Genomic DNA, 22,117 nt, shown 5'->3' with positions numbered 1-22,117 from the left:
ACTGCAACCACGATCGACTCCATGTGTCTTCTTAGGGTATCCCACTAATCACAGAGGTTACAAATGTTTTGATTTGTCGCACAGAAAGATCATCGTTTCCCGACATGTTATATTTGATGAGACACAATTTCCCTTTGCCCACATGCCTTCCCTACCTCTCATCTCCTATGATTGTTTTACTGATGACCTACACCCATCTATTATCCATCAATGGACCAATCCCACCTTGAAACCTCTTCTGAATGACCTTCCCAGTCCGCCACCTCCTATACCTGACCCTCCGGCTACCTCATCGACTGGACCGCATACACCTGATACCTCCCCATCACCTACACCATTGGCCCAACCTGCACCTCCCACTCGAACAATGGCCACCCGTAGCATGTGGGGTATCTACAAACCTAGAAATCTTTTTAACCTTTATGTTACCATTGATGATCCGACCATCTCACCTCTTCCTAAAAATCCCAAACTAGCCCTATCCGACCCTAATTGGAAAGCCGCAATGCAGTCTGAATTTAATGCTCTTATTAGAAATAACACGTGGGATTTGGTTCCACGACCTTGTGATGTTAACATTATTCGCTGTATGTGGATTTTTCGTCATAAAAAGAAATCTAATGGCTGTTTTGAGCGTTACAAAGCTCGTCTTGTAGGTGATGGCAGGTCTCAAATTGCAGGTGTGGATTGTGATGAGACATTCAGTCCTGTTGTAAAACCGGTGACCATTCGCACAGTTCTCACCATCGCTCTATCCAAATCATGGCCCATTCATCAGCTAGATGTCCAGAATGTGTTTCTACATGGTGACCTTCATGAGACAGTTTACATGCATCAGCCACCTGGTTTCCGTGATCCTGATCGTCCAGATTATGTGTGTCGCTTGCGAAAATCAGTCTATGGTTTAAAACAAGCGCCTCGTGCCTGGTACCAACGTTTTGCTGACTTTGTCTCAACCATTGGATTTCAACATAGCACTTCAGATCACTCCTTTTTCATCTTTTGACGTGGCTCTGATTTAGCTTACATCTTGTTATATGTTGATGACATCATCCTTATCACCTCCTCCCATGATCTTCGAAATCTATCATGGCACTCCTTGCTTCTGAGTTTGCTATGAAGGATTTGGGTCCACTGTGTTATTTTTTGGGCATTGCCGTGACTAGACACGCTGATGGACTCTTCCTTAGTCAGAGTACCTATGCTAGTGAAATTATTGCCCAAGCAGGCATGACCTCGTGCAAACCTTCTACTACTCCAGTTGACACCAAACAGAAGCTCAGTACCTCCGCCGGCACTCCATATGACAATCCCATTTTGTATCGGAGTCTTGCAGGAGCCTTGCAGTATCTTACTTTCACCCGTCCTGACATCTCTTATGCTGTTCAACATGTGTGTCTTCACATGCATGCCCCTTGCACCGACCACATGCTTGCTCTCAAACGCATCTTGCTTTATGTTCAGGGCACCCTACAGTATGGTTTGCATCTCTATCCATCCCCTATTGAGAAACTTATCTCCTATACTGATGCTGATTGGGGTGGATGTCCTGATACCCGTCGTTCTACCTCCGGCTATTGTGTATTTCTTGGTGACAGCCTCATTTCCTGGTCTTCCAAGAGACAACCCACACTTTCTCGCTCTAGTGCAGAAGCTGAGTACAGGGGTGTTGCTAATGTGGTATCTGAATCTTGTTGGCTTCGCAACCTTCTCTTGGAGCTTCATTTCCCACTCTCTCAGGCTACCTTGGTGTATTGTGATAATGTTAGTGCCATCTATCTTTCTGGTAATCCAGTGCAGCATCAGCGCACTAAGCATATTGAGATGGACATTCACTTTGTTCGAGAAAAGGTAGCTCGTGGCCAAGCACGCGTCCTTCATGTTCCTTCACGTCACCAAATTGCTGACGTCTTCACCAAAGGTCTACCTCGTGTTCTTTTCGATGATTTCCGGGCCAGTCTAAACGTCCGTGAACCTCCCGCTTCGACTGCGGGGGTGTGATAGAATATTATTGTCATTAATCAATAATATTCTATCAGGATGTATATTTTAATGAGAGTAAATTTAAACTTCTCTCGTAGAAGAGGAGTGTAACATTAGTATCAATTGTTGGTTTTCAACATTTTCTATTAAAATAACCAAACTAAAGGAAATATACAAGCACATAAACATTATGCAAAAAAAAAAAAAACATTATGCAATGGAAATTACTAGTATTCTATACAACATGTCATAGTAGTTTTCATATTTCAAAAAAAAAAAATGTCATAGTAGTTTTCAGTATTATACTTTGCTTTTGAAAGTAACCAATAATATTGAATGAAGCCGATCTCTTTTCCATGCCTAAATCAAATAATGTAATTGACTTGTCGACTTGACGTCAATATCATCATCGTACCTTTGTCTTCTACTTGGGCTTTCCTTTATTGCAATGAGAAAAGAGGAATGCTATGGAAACACATTTTTCAACCCACTCTTTTAATTGGTTAAAATTTACATAGATACCATTGACACAACCTTATATCAAGAATATTTGAACATATACACATAAATGATAAAATTTAAAAAAGAAAAAATTTAGTCACACCACTTGATATTATCTTACTTTTAAATTTTATCATCTATGTATGTTCAAATAAATTTTATTTATTTTTTTTAATAAATAAATTTTATTTATAATTGTGTCTATTAAAGAGTTGATATAGTGTAACACTTTTTTTGTTTTTTGAAGAGGATATAGTGTAACACTTGTTTCCCCTTTAGTTGTGACGTTTTATTGTATACGTCATGTTGCTTTTGATGACTGTACATTAAAGGTCCATTCAAATAATGTACGAGGATCATCTTCTTTTTACTTTCATTATTATTATTATCACTAGTACTATGAAACTATTGTATACTTCCTTCAGGTCTAAGAAATTATTTTTATACGTCTGTCCTTCATGTATAAAAAAGAAGCTTTTAGTGTCATTGTTGTTACTTGCTTTTGATTGCCTAGCTTGTTGCTTCTCCGCCAAAAGCTCCAGTCTCAATCTACTTCAAGCCATCACTGCGCCGGAGATCGTCTCCACCATCGGTATGTATTTTCCTATGTCTTTGATTCATATTCTTCTTTCTCTATGCACAATTATGAAAAAGACTATGTTAAGTGATGATGTTTAGACCACTTTTTTCTATCAATAAAATTGTTATCCGTTCTTCAAAAACATAAAGTTGTTGTACGGTTTCTTACTTTTGGCTCAAACTTAATCCCTCTGACATCTTTTTGAATATTGAATTTGTTATTTTTTGAACTTTTGAAGTTCGATTTGGTAGTGGAACTGAGTGATTAGTGAATGTGCTTTTAATTTGATTATTTGCAGGGATATTAATTAACATTGCTAACAATTGTTCTCCTCTGAGGAAGTCTGAAATTGAATATTACGCTTTGTGACAAAGGTTGGAGGTTAGTTATCTATCTTGCTCCCATTCTTATCCTTGTTTTTTTTTCTTCTTCTTCTTTCAATGTTAGTGTGAATTGAGTTATTGTTTATAATCCTTTATTTATTTATTTATTTATTTATTATAATCACAACTTTTCTTTAGTTTTTTATCTTGATTGATTCAAGCTAACTGAACTTTAAGGTATGTTTAGATTGGAGTTTAAAATGAAATGGAGTGAGCTGAAATGTAATAAACTTTTTAGATTTTACAAAATGGATGTTATTCCACCCTTAAGGCTAAATTACAGACACCCTTTTTCTATCTATCTATCTATCTATATTATATTTTGCTTATAAAAAAACTTTAATCAATCTATTTATTTTTACTATTTTGTATGTTTCAAAGATCATTGTTATTATGTATTACTAATTTTTAATAAATCATATACTATATTTTGTATCAAACTTATTATTTATCATATTTTTATAATATTATTATTAAAAAAGGTTACAATTTTTAAATTGGATATAAAAAAATCAATCCAAATTAAATTGCATTACACTAGATCAAATTTTTTAAACGGTTAATCAAAAACAAAACCGCATATAATTTTATTTTTGAACCGGATGATTTTTTGCCTAAAAATTAATCGAAACCGCTCCGTTAATACTCCTAACTAGGTGAGGAAAAATATAAAGCATGAAAAAGTTGGAATATGGGTTAAAAAAAAGGGTCGGAAAAAACAATCATTGATTTTTAGGTAATATATCTTCTAACTTGGCTATTTTATATTAAATAATTTTGTGATATATAATTTTTTTAATACAAATTTATAGTCGTCTAAACCTATGCAACATTGCAATATTGCATAGTAGTAGTTATACATTGGAAACAATAATTTTAAAACTTTTTCTTTCAATTTTTTTTTTGAAACTTTTATAAAGTTAATAACAAGGGTATTGTTAACCAGTGCCCTCAGGGTAATGGTTAAGAAAACCAAAAGTAGTATATTTACATTGAATTCAACAATGTTTTGACTTTTAAAAAGTTAAATTCTTCATTTTCATCATTTTTCAATAGAATGTTTCTATTTTTATCATCTTAACCAATACCTCAAGGGCACTCTTTAGCATTTCCTTAATAACAATTATATATCCTCATTCTTTTCATTTTTGCAATTTTCAATTAAAAAACACCGGTTAATGCATGAAAATGAAAAGGATTGTACTTATTCAAAAGGGATAAAAAAAACTGTAGAATATGAGAAGACAATGCATCATGCATGTTGTCATCTCCTATGAAAGAACCCTCATGCGCCACTTTCATTAACTGTGAAAGTTGTGTGTATCATTTAACACTTCTTTATTGTCTATATCTTTTCATTTGTACTTGAAAGATTGAACAAGACATATACTTCAACCTTTTGGTACCTTATATTTGTGGTTCCATTCACTATTTCATTGTGTTCTAGTTTAGTTGCATGTGTACTAATATTTTTTTCTTAATGATTGTTTAGCAAAGGATGGAGAAGACAAGAAATGGAAGTGAAGAGGATCTTAAACTCGGGAGTCTTATAGATATTGTACTCTCATGGACCCTCGAGGATGTTCTATACGGAAATCTTTACAAAGACAAGGTTTCTTTTACTCATAATGAAAAGTGTACTTGTTTCTTGAAAAAATATGTAACCCTGACATTAAGGTCGTATAACACGTAAGAACATGTGAGAATGTAGTATAAGTCATGCAATTACGAAATTAAATATCCATTTTTTTTTATCAACCGATGTATCAGAAAAAATTAATTCAACCAATTTTTTTGGCAAATTTAAAAATGATCCTACAAAGACAAGGATGTTCTCAATGAGAATCTTAAACTCGGGAGTCTTATAGATACTGTACTCTCTTGGACCCTAGAGGATGTTCTCAATGAGAATCTTTACAAAGACAAGGTTTCTTTTACACCCTTTTCAACACTCACAATGAAAAAGTGTACTTGGTTTTTTAAAAATAATTTGAACATGAAAGAATACAAATCTTACAAAGAACTCATGTCAAAATCTCAATAATGATTGATTATTTATATAGATTTTCTCCACTTCATTGTTAGATTTTCTCCCTTTTTAGTAGTTGCAAAGATGTTATGTTGTTTAAGAGTTGCAAAAAATTGTGTTGCAATAAGAAAGTCGCTGAATATAGTCCCCTCATGTTTGCTCAGGAGATAGTTCAAATCGTTTTTTGTTCCCCATCTAAAGCTATCTTCCGATAGATCTTTTTTCAGGCTTTAGCAACTTGGGCGCCCTATAGAGCAACCTTCTTAATAATTTCAAGGAATTTTTGTATGTGTTCAATATAGGCCCAGAAAAGATATCTAAACTTTTATTTTCTATTGAGTGCAACATCTTATAACATTTGAATGATTAGAGCAGCATTATTAAGTTGAAGTATATTGTGAAAATTGTTTTCTCTCAGGTTCATAAGATTCCAGAGACATTTAAGTCAGCAACAGATTACAAGAACTCTTTTATTCCTCTATTGTTGGAGGAAACACGCGCTGATTTATCTTCAAGCTTGTTTGGTGTGTCTCAAGCTCCTTTATGTGAAATCCAGAATGTTGAAAAAAGCATAGAATTGACACTTCCCATTCCTGAAACAGAAAATCAATTCATACAGTTCCATCATGTCCTATGGTTGAAGAGTAGAAATGGTGGAAATTATAAACCTGTGTCAGGAGATCTCATTGCTTTCACACACATTAGGCCTAAAAGCTTTAATGACTTGAACGCACTCAAAAGTCCCAACCGTATCGCCTATGTTAAGGAGGCAGCCTATGTTACGCAGGAAATCACGGTTCTGTCATCCAAATGCATGAAGATTGATATTAAATATGACTTGTGGCACAACAAAGAGATGAAACTGTATGCAGTTTACCTTATGAACATTACAACGAATGTTCGTATTCGGAATGCCCTGAAATCAATCCCATGCATGGACATAATTAAAACAGTGTTGGGACCACATCAAATTGTAAGAACAATCTTTTGATCTGAAGGACTCTCTCCTTCATTTAATGTATAGCATACGGTGGTATACTAACATAAATAATAAATGATGTTACTTTTCCTGCATGGTCAATTAATATGAAATGTTTTTTAAGTTAAATATGTAACCTGTTTAGTGCTTTTTTGTATTTCAGAGTGAAGAAAACTGTCAGCTTTGCCTGCCTGAACCAGATAGTCGGTCTTCTTTCATCAAAGAAGACACAGTAATTCGAACTCAGAATCTGAATGAATCCCAAGAAGATGCTGTTTCAAGCTGTGTTAGTATGATGAATTGCAATCATGCTGATATCAAACTTATATGGGGACCACCAGGGACAGGGAAAACTAAGACAGTTGCATGCTTGTTATTTTCTCTTCTCAAGTTACAAACCAGAACATTGACTTGCGCTCCAACTAATACTGCAATTTCGCAGGTGGCAAGTCGGTTGAATAGGTTAGTTATGGATTCACTTGAGCATGATACATATAGTTTGGGTGACATTGTGCTATTTGGCAATGGCAAGAGGATGAAATTCAGTTCTCATCAAGGCCTTGTCAAATTCTTTCTTGATTACCGTGTAGAGTATCTCATGGAATGCTTTGATCCAAATACCGGATGGGAGACTAACTTGCTATCAATGATAAAGTTGCTCAAGTCCATGGAGAAATCAGCTAACAAAAAAGAGAGTAGTGAAGTATTTGAATACAAGCAAAAATTTGTTCAACAAAAAGATAAGCTCGAGTTCTTGATGCAAACTTTATATACACACATGCCAACATCTCTCATTTCACTGGAAACGGTGAAAAAAATGTTTCAAGCTCTTGATTTGCTAAAGTCTCTTGGAATTTCCATCGGGCAAGCCAAATTCAAGAAAAGAGATGAAAGCATTCCTGCTTACTTTCAACTGTTATACGTCAAAAGAGATGAGTGCCTTAGCATACTAAGTTCACTTTCTGAAACAGTTTCCCTTCCTAATTTTGAAACTTACAGGAGAGGTGGGATCAAGAGAGTTCAAGTGGAAGAATTTTGCTTGTCGAATGCTTGTCTAATTATGTGCACTGCATCAAGTTCTATGAAACTAATTGGCCCAGCAAAGGTGAAGCCAGTGCAATTTTTAGTAATTGATGAAGCTGCACAGCTAAAAGAATGTGAATCAACAATTCCATTACAGCTGTCCGGTCTCCGCCGTTGCATCCTAATCGGAGATGAGAGACAACTTCCTGCATTAGTAAAAAGCAAGGTACTCGGTCATTACATTTAATTATTGATTTTTCTCTTTAATTAAAGATTTTATCTAATATAATTAAAACTACTGTATTTGCAGATAGCAGACCAATGTGAATTTGGACGAAGTATGTTTGAAAGGCTTGTAATGTTGGGATACGAAAGAAAAATGCTTAATGTTCAGTATAGAATGCATCCTTTCATTAGCTTGTTCCCGTGCAAAGAGTTCTATGATGGAAAGCTATCTGATGCTCCTGTTGTCACGAAAGAAAGCTATAATAAGCATTTCCTTGAAGGAGAAATGTATTCTTCTTATTCTTTTATTAACATAGCCATGGGTAAAGAGCAATTTGGACATGGACAAAGTCTGAAGAACATGGTTGAGGTTGCTGTTATTTCTGAGATAATTAAAAGCCTTTATCAAGGTCAATTTCTCTTATAACTTTTATGTTGTATTGCATGGAAGCCGAAATCTTAGGCCTCAGTATGAATTATGCATTTATATGTGTTAAAATGCATTTTTTTTGTTCTGCCAGTGTTCATGAGGACAAAGAAGAAAGTAAGCATAGGAATCATATCTCCATATAATGCTCAAGTTTATGAAATTCAGGAGGAAATTGAGCAGTACACTCGGGTTGCTAATTCTAAGTTCTCTGTAAATGTTCGTTCTGTTGATGGTTTTCAAGGTGGTGAGGAAGATATTATAATAATATCTACCGTGAGATCTAATGGTACTGGTGATGTTGGTTTTCTTTCAAATAGACAAAGAACAAATGTGGCTATGACTAGGGCTAGGTATGACGTATATGATGTTCATTTTGTTATGTTGTTTCTATCTTTACTGAATACTGAGTTCATTTTGTGCAGATACTGTCTTTGGATATTAGGAAATGCATCTACTTTAATCAACAGTGACTCTGTTTGGAGAAATGTAGTTATTGATGCTAAGAATAGGGATTGTTTCCACAATGCTGAAGAGGACAAAAAATTGGCCCGGGCTATTAAGAATGTTCTGTTCCAGATTCAACGACTGGAAGAATTTGAGTCACCATTCAAGAAACGGCGTTTAGGAGGGAAAATGGGAAATCATAACATATCAACTACTTTCTCTAGGCGAGTGGCACCAAATTAATATGTTTGAATGTTTGGATGAGCGATGGGTTTCTCTAAACCATGGTGCCAATGTACTTTTGTTTAAGCTCCGAAGTGTAGTTTTTGTCAAAATTGTGATGGTTTAACGTGTTTATGTTAGAAATGGTTAATCAAGTTTCATGTAGGGTGGGGACATCTTGTGAGACTTTTTTGAGGAGATCTTGTGAGTCTTATTTGTTAACTTTTGTGGTGAATTATTTGTGCTTGTTGTTGTGATCATTGTTTTATGCCATGCATTTAAATAAGAACTATTCAAAACACAGATTAAAATCAAATCTTAGCATAATTTAAAACCAAGCACTCTACAATTTTAAATTTCAAATTAAGCAGATATTTGAGAGCACATAATTACAAGTATCAAAACTCATCAGCAAAAGGAAAATAAACACCAGACTAAAAAACTTTCATTAAATAACATCAATTTGTCGCACCTGCAACTTGTTTTATTTGACTCCTTGCTGACGCAGTTCCTTATTACGCCGCCATTATCAAGATTGGCGCTAAAGCTGGGAGAACTCACTCTTTGGTTCCTTGGTTTTAGATTCTGGGGTTTTTCTTTTGTTAAAAAAGTTGTAGTTGTGCTTATTGTCAAGATAGGGTTTTACTAGAATATGATTGCTAAGTTATGCTAATGGTTATTATGAGTGGCTAATTTGGTCACTAGAGAATTTTTACCACGGATGGGAGGGAATTAGAGAGATTTTATGAGTTGTGTTCAGTTAAATGGTAAGAGGGCAATTTTTATGTCATTTAACAAGTGAGAGAAATGTGGTGTTCGAATCTCAACCATGTGTGTTGTGTTGTCTCTACTAACTTAGTTATGCTTGGGGAATTGATAAGAGGGAAATTAGTTCAATGTGTAAGATGCTTATTCTTTTTTACTCTAAAATAAACTTCATTTTTTCTAAATAAAAAACTTAAATTTCATTCATTTTAATGCTAAAATAGGAATAATACAATCCACATGATCATTCATTGGGGCTTTTTCAGTACATAAAATTTGAGATTGGTATAAGTGATTAAAATAGCTAAATATACACCAACGATACATATAAAAAATTAATAAGTCAATTCTTAAGTCAATAGGGTGATAATAAACCAGAATTTTATTCTTAAGTTTAACAATCAAACTAATTTCTTCTACCAATGGTCAAAGGTCAATTTTAAAACTAAAGGAGAAGTAGTAAGTAAATTTTAACAAGAACTCTTTCATTCCTCTGTTGTTTGAGGAAACGCGCACTGATTTATCTTCAAGCTTGTCTGGTGTGTCTCGAGCTCCCTTTTGTGAAATCAAGAAAGTTACAAACAGCAAGCAATTGCAATTTCCCAAAGCTCAAAAGCATTTCAAGCAGTTCCGCCATAACATACAGTAGAAGAGTACAATGCATAGTGTGGAAGATGGTGGAAATTATGAACCTGGAAGTGGAGATCTCATTGCTTTCACAAACATTAGACCCAAAAGCTTAGATGACTTGAACATCCCTACCATATTGGCTATGTTGATCGGCCAAAAAAAAGATTTTCAGATATCATCCAAATGCCTGAAGAAGGATACTGAACATGATTTGGGGAATAGAGAAGAGCCCAAACTGTATGCAGTTTACCTTATGAACTTGACAACAAATCTTCGTATTTCAAATGCGCTGAATTCACCCTCCGAGGGTGAACACCTCAACATAATAAAAACAGTGTTGGGACCGCATCTCATTGTAAGAATAACTTTTTTGTTACGAATGAATTTCTCCTTCATTTCTTATGTAGCATACTATGGAACGCTAACATACACAATAAATCCACGGTCGGCAATTACTGTGAAATACATGTGCATTGTGTCATGTAAAATGTTTTTGCATTAAATAATTAACCTGTTTAATTCTCGCTTTGATTTCAGAGTGGAGAAAACTGTCAAAATTGCCTTTCGGAAGAAAATAGTGAATCTTTGCTCACCAAAGAAGACAACATCATTTGCTCTCAGAAACTGAATGAATCTCAGGAAGATGCTGTTTTGAGAAGTGCAAATATGATAAATTGTCATCATTCTAATGTCAAACTTATATGGGGACCTCCAGGGACAGGAAAAACAAAGACAGTTGCATGCTTGCTATTTTCTCTACTCAAGTTAAAAACTAGAACATTGACTTGTGCTCCTACTAATACTGCAGTTTTGCAACTGCAATTCGGTTGCATAGGTTAGTTATGGATTCACTTGAGCTTGAAACATATGGTCTAGGTGACATTGTGCTCTTTGGCAATAGTAAGAGAATGAAACTAAGTTCTCATCCAGGCATTGTCGATATCTTTCTTGATAACCGTGTAGAGAATCTCAAGCGGTACTTTGATCCAAATATTGGATGGGAGACTAACTTGCGATCCATGATACGGCTGCTCAAGTCCATGGAGAAATTTGCTTGCAAAAAAAAGCTTAGGGCAGTATTGGCATTTACATACAAGCAGAAATTTTGTGAACAAAGGGAGAAGCTCAAGTTGTTGATGCAAACCTTATACACCCACATGCCAAAGTCTTTCATTTCACTTGAAACAGTGAAAAAAATGCTTCAAGCTCTTGATTTGCTAAGATCTCTTGGAATTTCTTTGTGGCAGGCCAAATTCAAGAAAAATCACTTTGGTGGTGAAGATGAAAGCTTTCCTGCATACATTCAAGCATTCTACGTCAGAAGAGATGAGTGCCTTAAAGTACTAAGTTCGCTTTCTGACACAATATCCCTTCCTAAATTTGACAATAAAGATAACATGAGAATTGAAGTAGGAAACTTTTGCTTGTCAAATGCTTGTCTAATCTTCTGTACTGCATCAAGTTCTGTTAAACTAAACACAGAGGAGGTGAGCCCCATTCAATTTTTAGTAATCGATGAAGCCGCGCAGCTAAAAGAATGTGAATCAACAATTCCATTACAGCTGTCTGGTCTCCGCAATTGCATCCTGATCGGAGATGAGAGACAACTTCCTGCGTTGGTGAAAAGCAAGGTAGTTGATCATTGCATTTAATTGTTGATTTTTATCTGTAATTGAAGATTTTGTCTAATATGTTCAAAACTATTATATATTTGTAGATTGCAGATAAATGTGAATTTGGCCGAAGTATGTTTGAGAGGCTGGTAATTTTAGGATACAAGAGGCATATGCTAAATATTCAATATAGAATGCATCCTTCCATTAGCCTATTCCCATGCAAAGAGTTCTATGATGAAAAGCTATCTGATGCTCCTGTCGTAAAGGAAGTCAGCTATAACAAGCATTTCCTTGTAGGAGATATGTATTCTTCTTATTCTTTTATTAACATAGCTAAGGGTAAAGAGAAACTTGGACATTGTGGACAAAGTCTGAAGAACATGGTTGAGGTTGCTGTTGTTTCAGAGATGATTAAAAGCCTTAATAAAGGTCAATTCCTATTTTATATTTTGTCTTGTATTTCGTTAAATAAGGAATCTTTAATCTCAGTATTAATTATGCATTTATAAGTGTAACGATGAAATTTTTTGTTCTGCCAGTGTTCATGAGGACAAAGAAGAAAGTAAGCATAGGAATAATATCTCCATATAATGCTCAAGTTAATGAAATCCAAGAGAAAGTTAAGCAATACACTTGGGATTCTAATTCTGACTTTTCTGTTAATGTTCGTTCTGTTGACGGTTTCCAAGGCGGTGAGGAAGATATTATAATAATATCTACTGTGAGATCAAATGGAAGTGGTAATGTTGGTTTTCTTTCAAATAGACAAAGAGTAAATGTGGCTATGACTAGGGCTAGGTATGTTAAATACTATTTTTATGTTGTTATCCTGCATTGCTTCTCTTATGTTTACCGAAAACTCATGAGTTAATTTTGCGCAGATATTGCCTTTGGATATTAGGAAATGCAGCTACTCTAATCAACAGTGACTCGGTTTGGAGAAGTGTAGTTCTTGATGCTAAGAGAAGAGATTGTTTCCATAATATGCTGGAGAGGACAAGAAATTGGCCCGGGCTATTAATGATGTCTTGTTCGAGATCAAACTACTTGAAGGATCTGAGTCTCCATTTATGAAACTAAGTTTAGGTGAAAAATCAGAAGCATCAACTACTTCCTCTAGGTCAGTGGAACCAATTTAATCTATGATATCAATAGCTATGTTTATTGTTACAAATGGTAATGGGAAAAATCAAGTATCAAGTGGGGCAATCTTGTGAGTCCTATTTATAGAATTTGGTGCTGAATTGTTTGTTCATGTTGTGATCATATTTGTACCCTTTTAACTTGATGAATTGTTCTCATGCTAATATCAAACTTAGGTTTTACAATAATGTCCACCCAGATTTTTAAAATATGTAATATACTTCTATACCATGCAATTAAATAAGAACAATCACGAACTCCTTTGCATATATTTTTTTTGAATAAATAAATTAGCAAAAATCGAATCTTAGCACAATTTTAAACCAAGACACTACAATTTTAAATTACAAAATAAACAACAGACTCAATTTGCCGCACCTGAAACCTGTATGATCAGTCTCTCTTTGCCGACATTGTTGCCTGCTCCGCCACCATTGTCAAGATATTTGTGTGGTAGCTGGGAATGGTTGGGAGAACTCGTTCTTATTAGAGGAAAGCAAGAAAGAACAAAGCATGACAATACAAAAGAGTGAAGAAAGAGCTATTACTTGCGCGCCAAGTTAACTCTAGTTGAATTGTAATTTGAGTTTCATTTACATTTCATTTGTATTGCATGTAGTTAGTTACAGATTCCGTGCTTATAAATAAGCAACTAGTGTTCTTCATCGTAAATGTGGTTAATACATAAGGCGTCATGATTTGATGTTAAAAATGTGTCTAAAATATCTTTCTCCAGAAATATACTACTCTGATCTGAATTATAATAGAAAATTTGTGTCTAAATTTTCTCTTATAAATATATAATGGAGGGAGTGTACGAGAACAAGAAAGTTGTAAAAAAAATAAGTTTGTAAATTCAAAACTATGAATTAGATCCCAATAGAACTATGTTAGATATAACAGGAACAGACTATACAACCTTCATGAACAGTTTTAAAAAATTGAAAAATAATGGAATATAATATATATTATAAGTCAAATATAGAATTCATATCTAAAGATAGGAATATTACTATGTCAGTAATTAAACTAAAAAATGTATCAACTTGGATCATACCCCCAATCCCTTTTCTATTTAATCAATATAAGTTCAAATTAGTTTCATAGTAACAAAAATAAACTTACGCAACTATGTGGGAACAACCAGTAACAAAAATAAACTTAGTCCTCTAAATCTTTCTCCTTATCTTGAAGCCCAAGATTTGATCATAATTACCGAGTTCAGTGGGTAAGGGTCGCGCACCCAAGACTTGGAGCAAGTCGTCTTGGTATAGTACTTCATTCTTTCTCCTTATCTTGAAGCCCAAGACTTGATCATAATTACCGAGTTCAGTGGGTGAGGGTCGCGCACCCAAGACTTGGAGCAAGTCGTCTTGGTATAGTACTTCTTTCTTTCTCCTTATCTTGAAGCCCAAGACTTTTTCATAATTACTGAGTTCAGTGGGTAAGGGTCGCGCACCCAAGACTTGGAGCAAGTCGTCTTGGTATGGTACTTCTTTCTTTCTCCTTATCTTGAAGCCCAAGACTTTTTCATAATTACCGAGTTCAGTGGGCAAGGGTCGCGCACCCAAGACTTGGAGCAAGTCGTCTTGGTATAGTACTTCTTTTTCGAGCAGCAACTCTGCAATTTCAGCTACTTTTCCCTTGTGTTCCTCTATTAGTTGTATAGTATGTTTGAATGCTTTGTTCACCCATTCTCGCACTTCCTTATCAATGATTGCACCAGTTTCGCTGCTGTATGGTTTGGACATCACAAACGAGTCCTCTCTATGATGAGGGAAAGAGAGGAGGCCAACTTGTTCGCTAAAACCATAGACGGCTACTTGAGCATATGTCATCTTGGTGACTTTCTCCAAGTCATCTTGTGCTCCTGTAGAGATAGTCCCAATGAGAACCTGCTCGGCAGCGCGACCACCAAGGGCCATACAAGTCCTATCGAAAAGCTGCTCCTTGGTCATGAGAAGGTTTTCATTTGAAAAATACTGGGCAAACCCAAGAGTTGTTCCGCGAGGAACAATAGTTACTTTCAACAATGGCTCAGTATGTTCCAAGAACCAACCTGCAACAACATGGCCTGCTTCATGGTAAGCAACAGTACGCCTTTGCTGCTTACTTATTACCATGTTCTTCTTCTCTAAACCGCCAATGATCCTATCAATGGCTGCCTCGAAATGATCCTTCGTGACATGTTCTTCATCAGTCCTTGCAGCAATCAGAGCAGCTTCATTGCAAACATTAGCAATGTCCGCTCCAGAAAATCCTGGAGTAAGGGATGCAAGCCTATGTGAATAATATGAAGGCTTATTGTCAAGTTTGATTCTTTTCAAGTAAATCTGAAATATCTGATTGCGACCTTTGATGTCGGGTTTGTCAATTGTTATTTGGCGGTCAAAACGCCCTGGTCTAACTAGGGCTTTGTCTAATACATCAGGTATATTTGTACTTGCCAGCACAACAACTCCAGAAGTGGTTCCAAAACCATCCATCTCCACCAACAATTGATTTAAAGTATTTTCACGCTCCTCATGTGCACCAATTCTGCCTGTACCCCTTGCCCGACCAATTGCATCAATTTCATCGATAAATACTATACATGGAGCACACTTCCTTGCTTCCTGAAACAAGCTTCTCACCCTTGATGATCCAACACCAACATACCGTTCCACGAAATTAGAACCGGATGTAGAGAGAAATGACACACCAGACTCCCCTGCAGTTGCTTTTGCTAAAAGGGTTTTTCCTGTGCCTGGAGGACCCACCAGAAGAGCACCTTTTGGAATTTTGGCACCAAGCTCTTCATATTTCTTAGGATTCTTGAAGAAGTGCACAAACTCCATAATCTCTTGCTTTGCCTCATCACAGCCAGCAACATCTCTAAAATAGACCTGAGAAAAATGAGTTCAAATAAGAAAACTATTCTCCTAAATTAAATTATGATCATCCAAGTTATTCACCACACCACAACTCCTTGTAAAAATCAAATATAAAAAATAGGTTTAATTATGTTATTGGTCCATGCACTTTCACCACTTATAGGTATTGGTCCATGCACTTTTTTTTGTTTGATTGAAGTCTATGCACTTTGTAAAAAACTTGTTATGTTCCCTAGTTTAATCTCATGTTTAAGGGGGAAAAAATAACAGACTGCCATGTGGACCACTTAATCGACATCAGACAGCACACTATAAGACAAAATTTCATATGCTCTTTTTATACTATATTATTGTTTTATTCCTTATTTTTTATTTAAATATATCATTGATCCTTTCATATTTTCATCGCTTGTTGTATTGGTTCTTGAACTTTAGTATTGCTTCCCGCACATTTTTTTTTGGTTTAAATCTTCCAAAAAATCTTATTATGTTTGATTATTATTTTTTACTAATGTTCAGATGGGCATTCCACATACGTTCTTTTTATTGCGCTAATGCATACAATTAAAAATAATAGTTATTATGAAATTTTTATTTTGATTAAAATTATAATTATAAATATTTTACACTTTAATATTGTAACAAACTATACTTATATTTTCAAATGACACCAACATTATAGTAAATATAATATAAATTCTTATACTCTCTCCGTCCCAAAATATAAGCAAAAATTGGTCAACGAAATTTAACGTATTTGAAACAAATTTTTAACCAAATACATTAACTTTTTTTTTTTGAAGGAACCAAATACATTAACTTTTGTTGGCCAAATTTTGCTTATATTTAGGGATGGAGGGAGTATTGTGAATAACACCTAGGCAAGTTTGTTTTAAGCCATCCTTAGAAGTAAAAAAACCACTCCAAAATCATATATTATAAAATAAAAAAATAATATAATATAGATTCATTACTTTTTTCTAAAAATAATTATAAAATAAAATAATAAAAATCCTTTTTAAAAAGGGATTACGATTTAATAACATCACATCTTCTTCCTCTAACATTCACCCTCACCAATACTAATACCATGACCATAGATGAAAATTAACAAAGTAGATGAAAATTAAATAATAAGAGATTTGATGTTAAAAAAAGGAAAAATAAAATAAAATATTGTATTCTAGCGTGTGACGTGTGCAACATGAATAACATATAAGTCTTGCTAACCAGTGCCCTAAGGGCAATGGTTAAGGATTCAAAAGAGAAAATAATTTATGAATTTCATGTAGAAAATGCTTCAATTTTAATTTTCAATGCAGTAAAATCACAAGTACCAATAAAAAGTTTCTTCTTTGAACTTCTAAAGAAGTGCCCCAAGGGCACTTGTTAGCATTTTCCATAGCATATTTAAACCTAACAAATATCAGCCATTATTCATAAAATAGAAGAGTAACAAGTTACAAACCTTGTTTTTGGCATTTTTATCTACTTTAGTAAAATGTGATTTTCCCGTGTTTTTGGCCTTTATATCTACTAAAGCATCACGGTAATAAATATACCATCGTCCCCAATGCAGCAGATGTTCAGCAACTTCCATCAATGTTTCTAGAAATCTTAGATCAATGTTTACCATTCTAATTCCTCAAACACGATATTTGAACTGTGGAAGGAAGTAAGGAAGTAAAGGGGATTAGGGCTAACCTCTGTCACAGCTCGCTCGCTTGTCTGCAATAAGAGGGTTTCTTTCCCAACTTCACTAATTTAATATATATATATATATATATATATATATATATATTGCAGCTGAGCCCACCGATAAAAATTTGGTATGGGCTTAACTTAACACGCAAATATTTTTTTTAAGGAATATTTTTATTTTATATATATATTTTTATTTTTTTAAGGAATATATGCATCTAATTCGGTACGAGCCTCTGTTATAGTGTTATTTTCTCTTTTCATCTATTGTTTCTACATGTTATTTATTCTATTGTGACAGTGTTTTTTGTTTCTTTATTTTTTTTCGTTTCTTTATTTTTTTTCTAATGACAGTGTTTTTTTTGTTGGTGTTGATATATTTTGTTATTTTCTAGTGTTGATATATTTTGTTATTTTCCTAGTGTTGATATATTTTGTTATTTTCTTTATTTTTTCTCTTTTTTTTTGGTGGTGGCCGGGGTTCGAACCCCGGACCTTGTATATATTATGCATTGTTCATACCAACTGAGTTAAGCTCACGAGGACATTTATTTTTTCTCTAATAATTTGTTCATTGGTTTGATATAGAGAAGGGGAAGACAAAAAATGTTGTAGTATGACTCAAAATTTGATGGATGGAGAATATTGTTGCTAAAAATATAAAAGACTTGTTTCAAATATATTTTGTGCTGAAAATATATTTATGGACAATAAATATATTTTTGTACCGTATGAAGGACGATTTGATGCAAAAAAAATTGAAAGGGAATATTATATTTTTGATGCAAATATTCTTTCAGTGAAGGAGAAAAAAAAACGTATCTTCAGCATGATATCCGTTCCAAATTTATGAGTTATATTTCTCTATAAATATAGAACTTTTATCAAAGTAAACCCTTGAGATAGAGGGGGCTGAAACAAGGGTTTAGAAATCAAACTAGGATTTGTATAGAGTTTGCTCTTGGCAACAAACACTAGGGCTGAGTTGATTCACCTTGGGAAACACTATTAGGATTGAGTCTCTTAGTCACGGGAAGAGATTGGGGCTTTGGGTAGAATTAGGCGGAAGACTTATTCTTGTAACCCATTGATATCTCTTTTGTAAAGTTACTCATCATTATAGTGAAAGAGATGGCTGCTCTCTCCCCCAGACTAGGTCAATTTGGACCGAACTGGGTAAACAAATTTCGTGTGTTCTCTCTTTCTTTCTTTCTCGCTGTTTTCTACTTTTGCTTGTTTTATAACTTCCATACACTTTGTTTTGGTTGCTTGACTATCACTTGCTCCACACATCAAATATTTTATTGGTGTAATTTTTTGTAACGCCCATACTAAACTTATCTAGAATATTTAGAATGTGCGTTAAATTTAGTACTTGATACATTAAAATTACAATAATAAAAATTTCGACTGAATAAATATATACATCACTGCAGGATCGTACATTTGCTATCTGAATGCATGTCCGGAACCATAATAAATAATCTGAACTAGTACGGCACGAGCATGTGGAAATATATCATTCAGCCTCCTGTATTGTCTCCTTGCCACGTACAACCTACTGATCTGAAATAAAATAAAAGGGATTGGGGTGAGACGGGATGTCTCAGTGAGTTCCACCTATCCTAGGCTGTAGGCAATCGCAGGGAACCTAGGATCGTCATCTGTCTCTAAGCTCAACCCTTTTTGGGTTTAAACAGTTTTGTCATGCATAACTGAGCGATCGGGGGATAACTAGGATCGCTATCTGAAATATTGATATAATTCTGATACTAATACTAAAATCATAATCTTAATCATAATCATATTCATAATGTATGTCATATTATGTTAGAATGTTAGCATTGAACAAACAATATTATCTGAATTGATTTTACGGAATAAACCCAGGTGGAGTAACCCCGGAATTTATTCCACTCTGACCGGTAATAATTTCCAACTGGCGGGAACCCAACTGACGGGGATACCAGACTCCTCTGATTATCGTGGGGTCATCCTTACGGATAGTGTCCGTTCCAACTGGCGGGAACCTTTTGTATCCTAACTGGCGAGGATAGCAAAAGCCACGGCTTATAAATTATTTAATATTATTACAATGGTAATATTTCTGATTATGATAATAAAGACGAAGTGAATCTCGTCTTTAACTTGTAATTAATCTGATAATTCTAATATTTTCCTGTGTCTAATCATACTACCTATTCAGGTTCTAGACATATCGTTGTCATATGTCTTTCCTAAAGGTTATAAATAATTTCCCATGCCCAGATAAATTTATATTGACATAAGAAACTAATATATAAATTAATAAGCTAGAATAAATAATTTAATGTAATTTCATGGAGAATTAAACTACCCAAGGTGGGGTTTCTATCTAAAGGAACTCACCGTGAATCACTCCCGGAAATTGCAACGCAGCTTATCCACAATCTACAGCTTTTGCTATCTCCAAAACTCCATAATCACTTTTCCAAAATAGCTTATGCCTTGGCTTATAGGTCTTTCCCTTTCCGAAACAACTCAACTGACTTGTGACATATTCTTACTTAATCAACCAGCATACAAGAAAAATTCCATTTCAGTCCCTGCACCAGAAGTTCGCCGTTTGGCTATTTAAGCACTTCTAAAATAGCTTAATTATCATTTAAGCACTTTTAACATTACCAAAACAGCTTATCATTTTTCCATTACTCATATGTCAATTAAACATATCTCTCATAAGCTGTTCTTCAGAAAATAACACTTGAAACGACTTAACTTCCAACTTAAGCTATTCTTCAACGACTTAACTAGCAACTTATAACTTCTATCACATAAATTTCGACCCAACCTTTAACACAGCAGTTCCAACATGTATTATTAGCCCTATGAACCACTTATACAGTAGTTTGAACTCACAACTTAGTCATTTAAGGCATTTTGCTCAAAACAGCTTAACTGACAGCTTATGATCTCTAAACAATTCAATTTCAATTCAAATTTTCCAGAACCAAAGCATACATGTATACACAGCTCCTATCCCATTTCTACAGCAATACTAACATGTTAACTTCAAAAATCAGTTATGGAAGTTATTGGAACAACTTATGGCTTTTAGCTTCTAGCTTTCTACCTTTTCATTCCAAACAGCAACAACAGAAAAATTGCTACTACTAACAGCCCAAAATACAGACTTATCTCAGAGTCCAAAGGCAATAACAGCTTATGCTTATAATTACTCAACATAACTTAAATTTCTTCTCAAAATAAGCACTTTTACCTCACTTTTAGCTTGATTTTGCAAGAACCCAAAATCTGAATTTTGAAGAAGAGGCACAACCAGGGCAAGGTAGGAGAAGGACTGAGCTTGTTAAATAAGCTAGAGGCTTCAAGAATCAATATTGTGTGATTGTTTTGTTGAATTTTTGGAAGAAAATAAAGAAGAGAGAACTTGAGAGTGAGAGGGAGAGAGAGGTCGGTTGTGAGGGTGAGGGAAAAGGGAAGAAACCAGATTTTTTTTTGGGAAAGAAGGATGTAGAAAGTGTGGAAAAATTCTAATGGTTTTGTCTTATATACTCATTTTAATGAAAATGACCATTTTGCCCTTTTTACACTCTTCTTCAAACTAAAATATCCGATTAAATGTCGTAAAAGTTTTAAGCGGCAAATTCCATTCTCAATAGTCCGTTGGAATAATATGATTCGGTCCTGAAAAGTCTTATGCACAATTACCATTTTATCCTTCTCTTAAATCTTTCAATGATAAAATAACTGATACTGAATTTTTACATGCGGGGTATTACACTCTACCCCCTCAAAAAAATTTCGTCCTCGAAATTTAGAGATTACCTGAGAATAACTGTGGATAGCTCTCCAACATACGTTCATTACTAGCTGATTCTTCTTGTCCGACTAAATTATCGGTTTCCCATTGTTACATTAGGTTCTAACGACATAACTATTAATATAAATTGACTTGAGCTGACATATGGAGGGTGATCTTAAAATCATAATTTTCAATTCCATATATTGAAAAGGAAATCAATAACACTTTCCTTAACTGTGATTCATGGGATATCTTATACATTCCCAACATATTGGAAAGCAAAGTTAATTGATGCGTCTGATATTCTTCGAACAAATTCCTGGTTCCACATACTCTTTATAAGTCTGACTTAGGTTACTAATACTTGTTTATTTTCACTGAGTTCTGGAAAAGTCTCATACGCTTATTAGAGTAACACTTTTATCGACTTCGTCGAATTTTTATCTTTTCTTGAACAGACCCAACCTTTGTGTGGTCCTTCATACCACGACTAATTCCAATAAAATTTATTTCTGAACTATACCCCACATAATGAGGTCTCATAATAATAATCACATCATTCTCTGTATAAGATCGTTTCTATTCGGAACATTATCTGACATTAAATTTACCTCAATGAATGCAAGAACTGATTCAATTTCCTCCATTATTCAACACATGAATATGAGGTGTTATTGCTTATATCTACTATGTTTTCTGTGGAATGAATCCAAACATGGCACTACCTCAAACAGTTGATGGAAGTACTAACTGACGAGTACAATCCATATATCATATCTAAATAC

The 22,117-nt window shown here is 34.5% G+C and overlaps 2 protein-coding genes and 2 pseudogenes across 5 annotated transcripts in view; 3 read left to right on the top strand and 1 right to left on the bottom strand.

Annotated features, from left to right (window-relative positions):
* The first annotated feature begins 2,984 nt into the window (after positions 1-2,984).
* Positions 2,985-9,059, top strand: LOC146923605 (putative helicase MAGATAMA 3). Of its 3 annotated transcripts, none has more exons than XM_085708761.1 (8): positions 3,014-3,076; positions 3,363-3,438; positions 4,940-5,059; positions 5,895-6,449; positions 6,619-7,704; positions 7,789-8,113; positions 8,225-8,483; positions 8,556-9,059. In XM_085708761.1, exons 3-8 carry the CDS (start codon positions 4,946-4,948, stop codon positions 8,818-8,820), a joined length of 2,604 nt encoding a protein of 867 aa, XP_085564887.1. In that variant the 5' UTR covers positions 3,014-3,076; positions 3,363-3,438; positions 4,940-4,945; the 3' UTR covers positions 8,821-9,059. The 3 variants fall into 3 exon arrangements, with proteins under 3 accessions (XP_085564888.1, XP_085564887.1, XP_085564886.1); XM_085708760.1 differs by having other exon boundaries at positions 3,017-3,076; positions 3,363-3,445; XM_085708762.1 differs by lacking the exon at positions 3,363-3,438 and having other exon boundaries at positions 2,985-3,076.
* LOC146923601 (putative helicase MAGATAMA 3) overlaps positions 3,014-22,117 on the top strand; it is a 102,901-nt gene continuing 83,797 nt past the window's right edge. The window contains exons 1-2 of the mRNA XM_085711741.1: positions 3,014-3,076; positions 3,363-3,445. The gene's annotated coding sequence lies outside the window, so the exon portion shown is untranslated. The remainder of the gene's footprint in view (positions 3,077-3,362; positions 3,446-22,117) is intronic.
* Positions 11,169-12,949, top strand: LOC146923604 (putative helicase MAGATAMA 3; annotated as a pseudogene). The gene is made up of 4 exons (XR_015009801.1): positions 11,169-11,825; positions 11,912-12,239; positions 12,350-12,608; positions 12,692-12,949. The product of XR_015009801.1 is annotated as a putative helicase MAGATAMA 3 (transcript).
* On the bottom strand, positions 13,928-15,904 carry LOC146923603 (ATP-dependent zinc metalloprotease FTSH 8, mitochondrial pseudogene; annotated as a pseudogene).

The sequence above is a fragment of the Medicago sativa genome, chromosome 5 (genome assembly GCF_051527215.1).
Source record: "Medicago sativa cultivar Bolivia chromosome 5, Bolivia_mono, whole genome shotgun sequence".
NCBI lineage: Eukaryota > Viridiplantae > Streptophyta > Magnoliopsida > Fabales > Fabaceae > Medicago > Medicago sativa.
Note: the sequence above shows the minus strand (reverse complement) of the source record. Positions and strands in the feature narration are given on the sequence as shown.

Excerpts from the sequence above, each read along its gene's own strand:
- LOC146923605 (XM_085708762.1), top strand. The coding sequence starts at position 4,946 with ATGGAGAAGACAAGAAATGGAAGTGAAGAGGATCTTAAACTCGGGAGT. Across the intron at positions 6,450-6,618 it reads TGTTGGGACCACATCAAATT|AGTGAAGAAAACTGTCAGCT; the intron begins GTAAGAACAATC and ends TTTGTATTTCAG. Across the intron at positions 8,114-8,224 it reads AATTAAAAGCCTTTATCAAG|TGTTCATGAGGACAAAGAAG; the intron begins GTCAATTTCTCT and ends TTGTTCTGCCAG.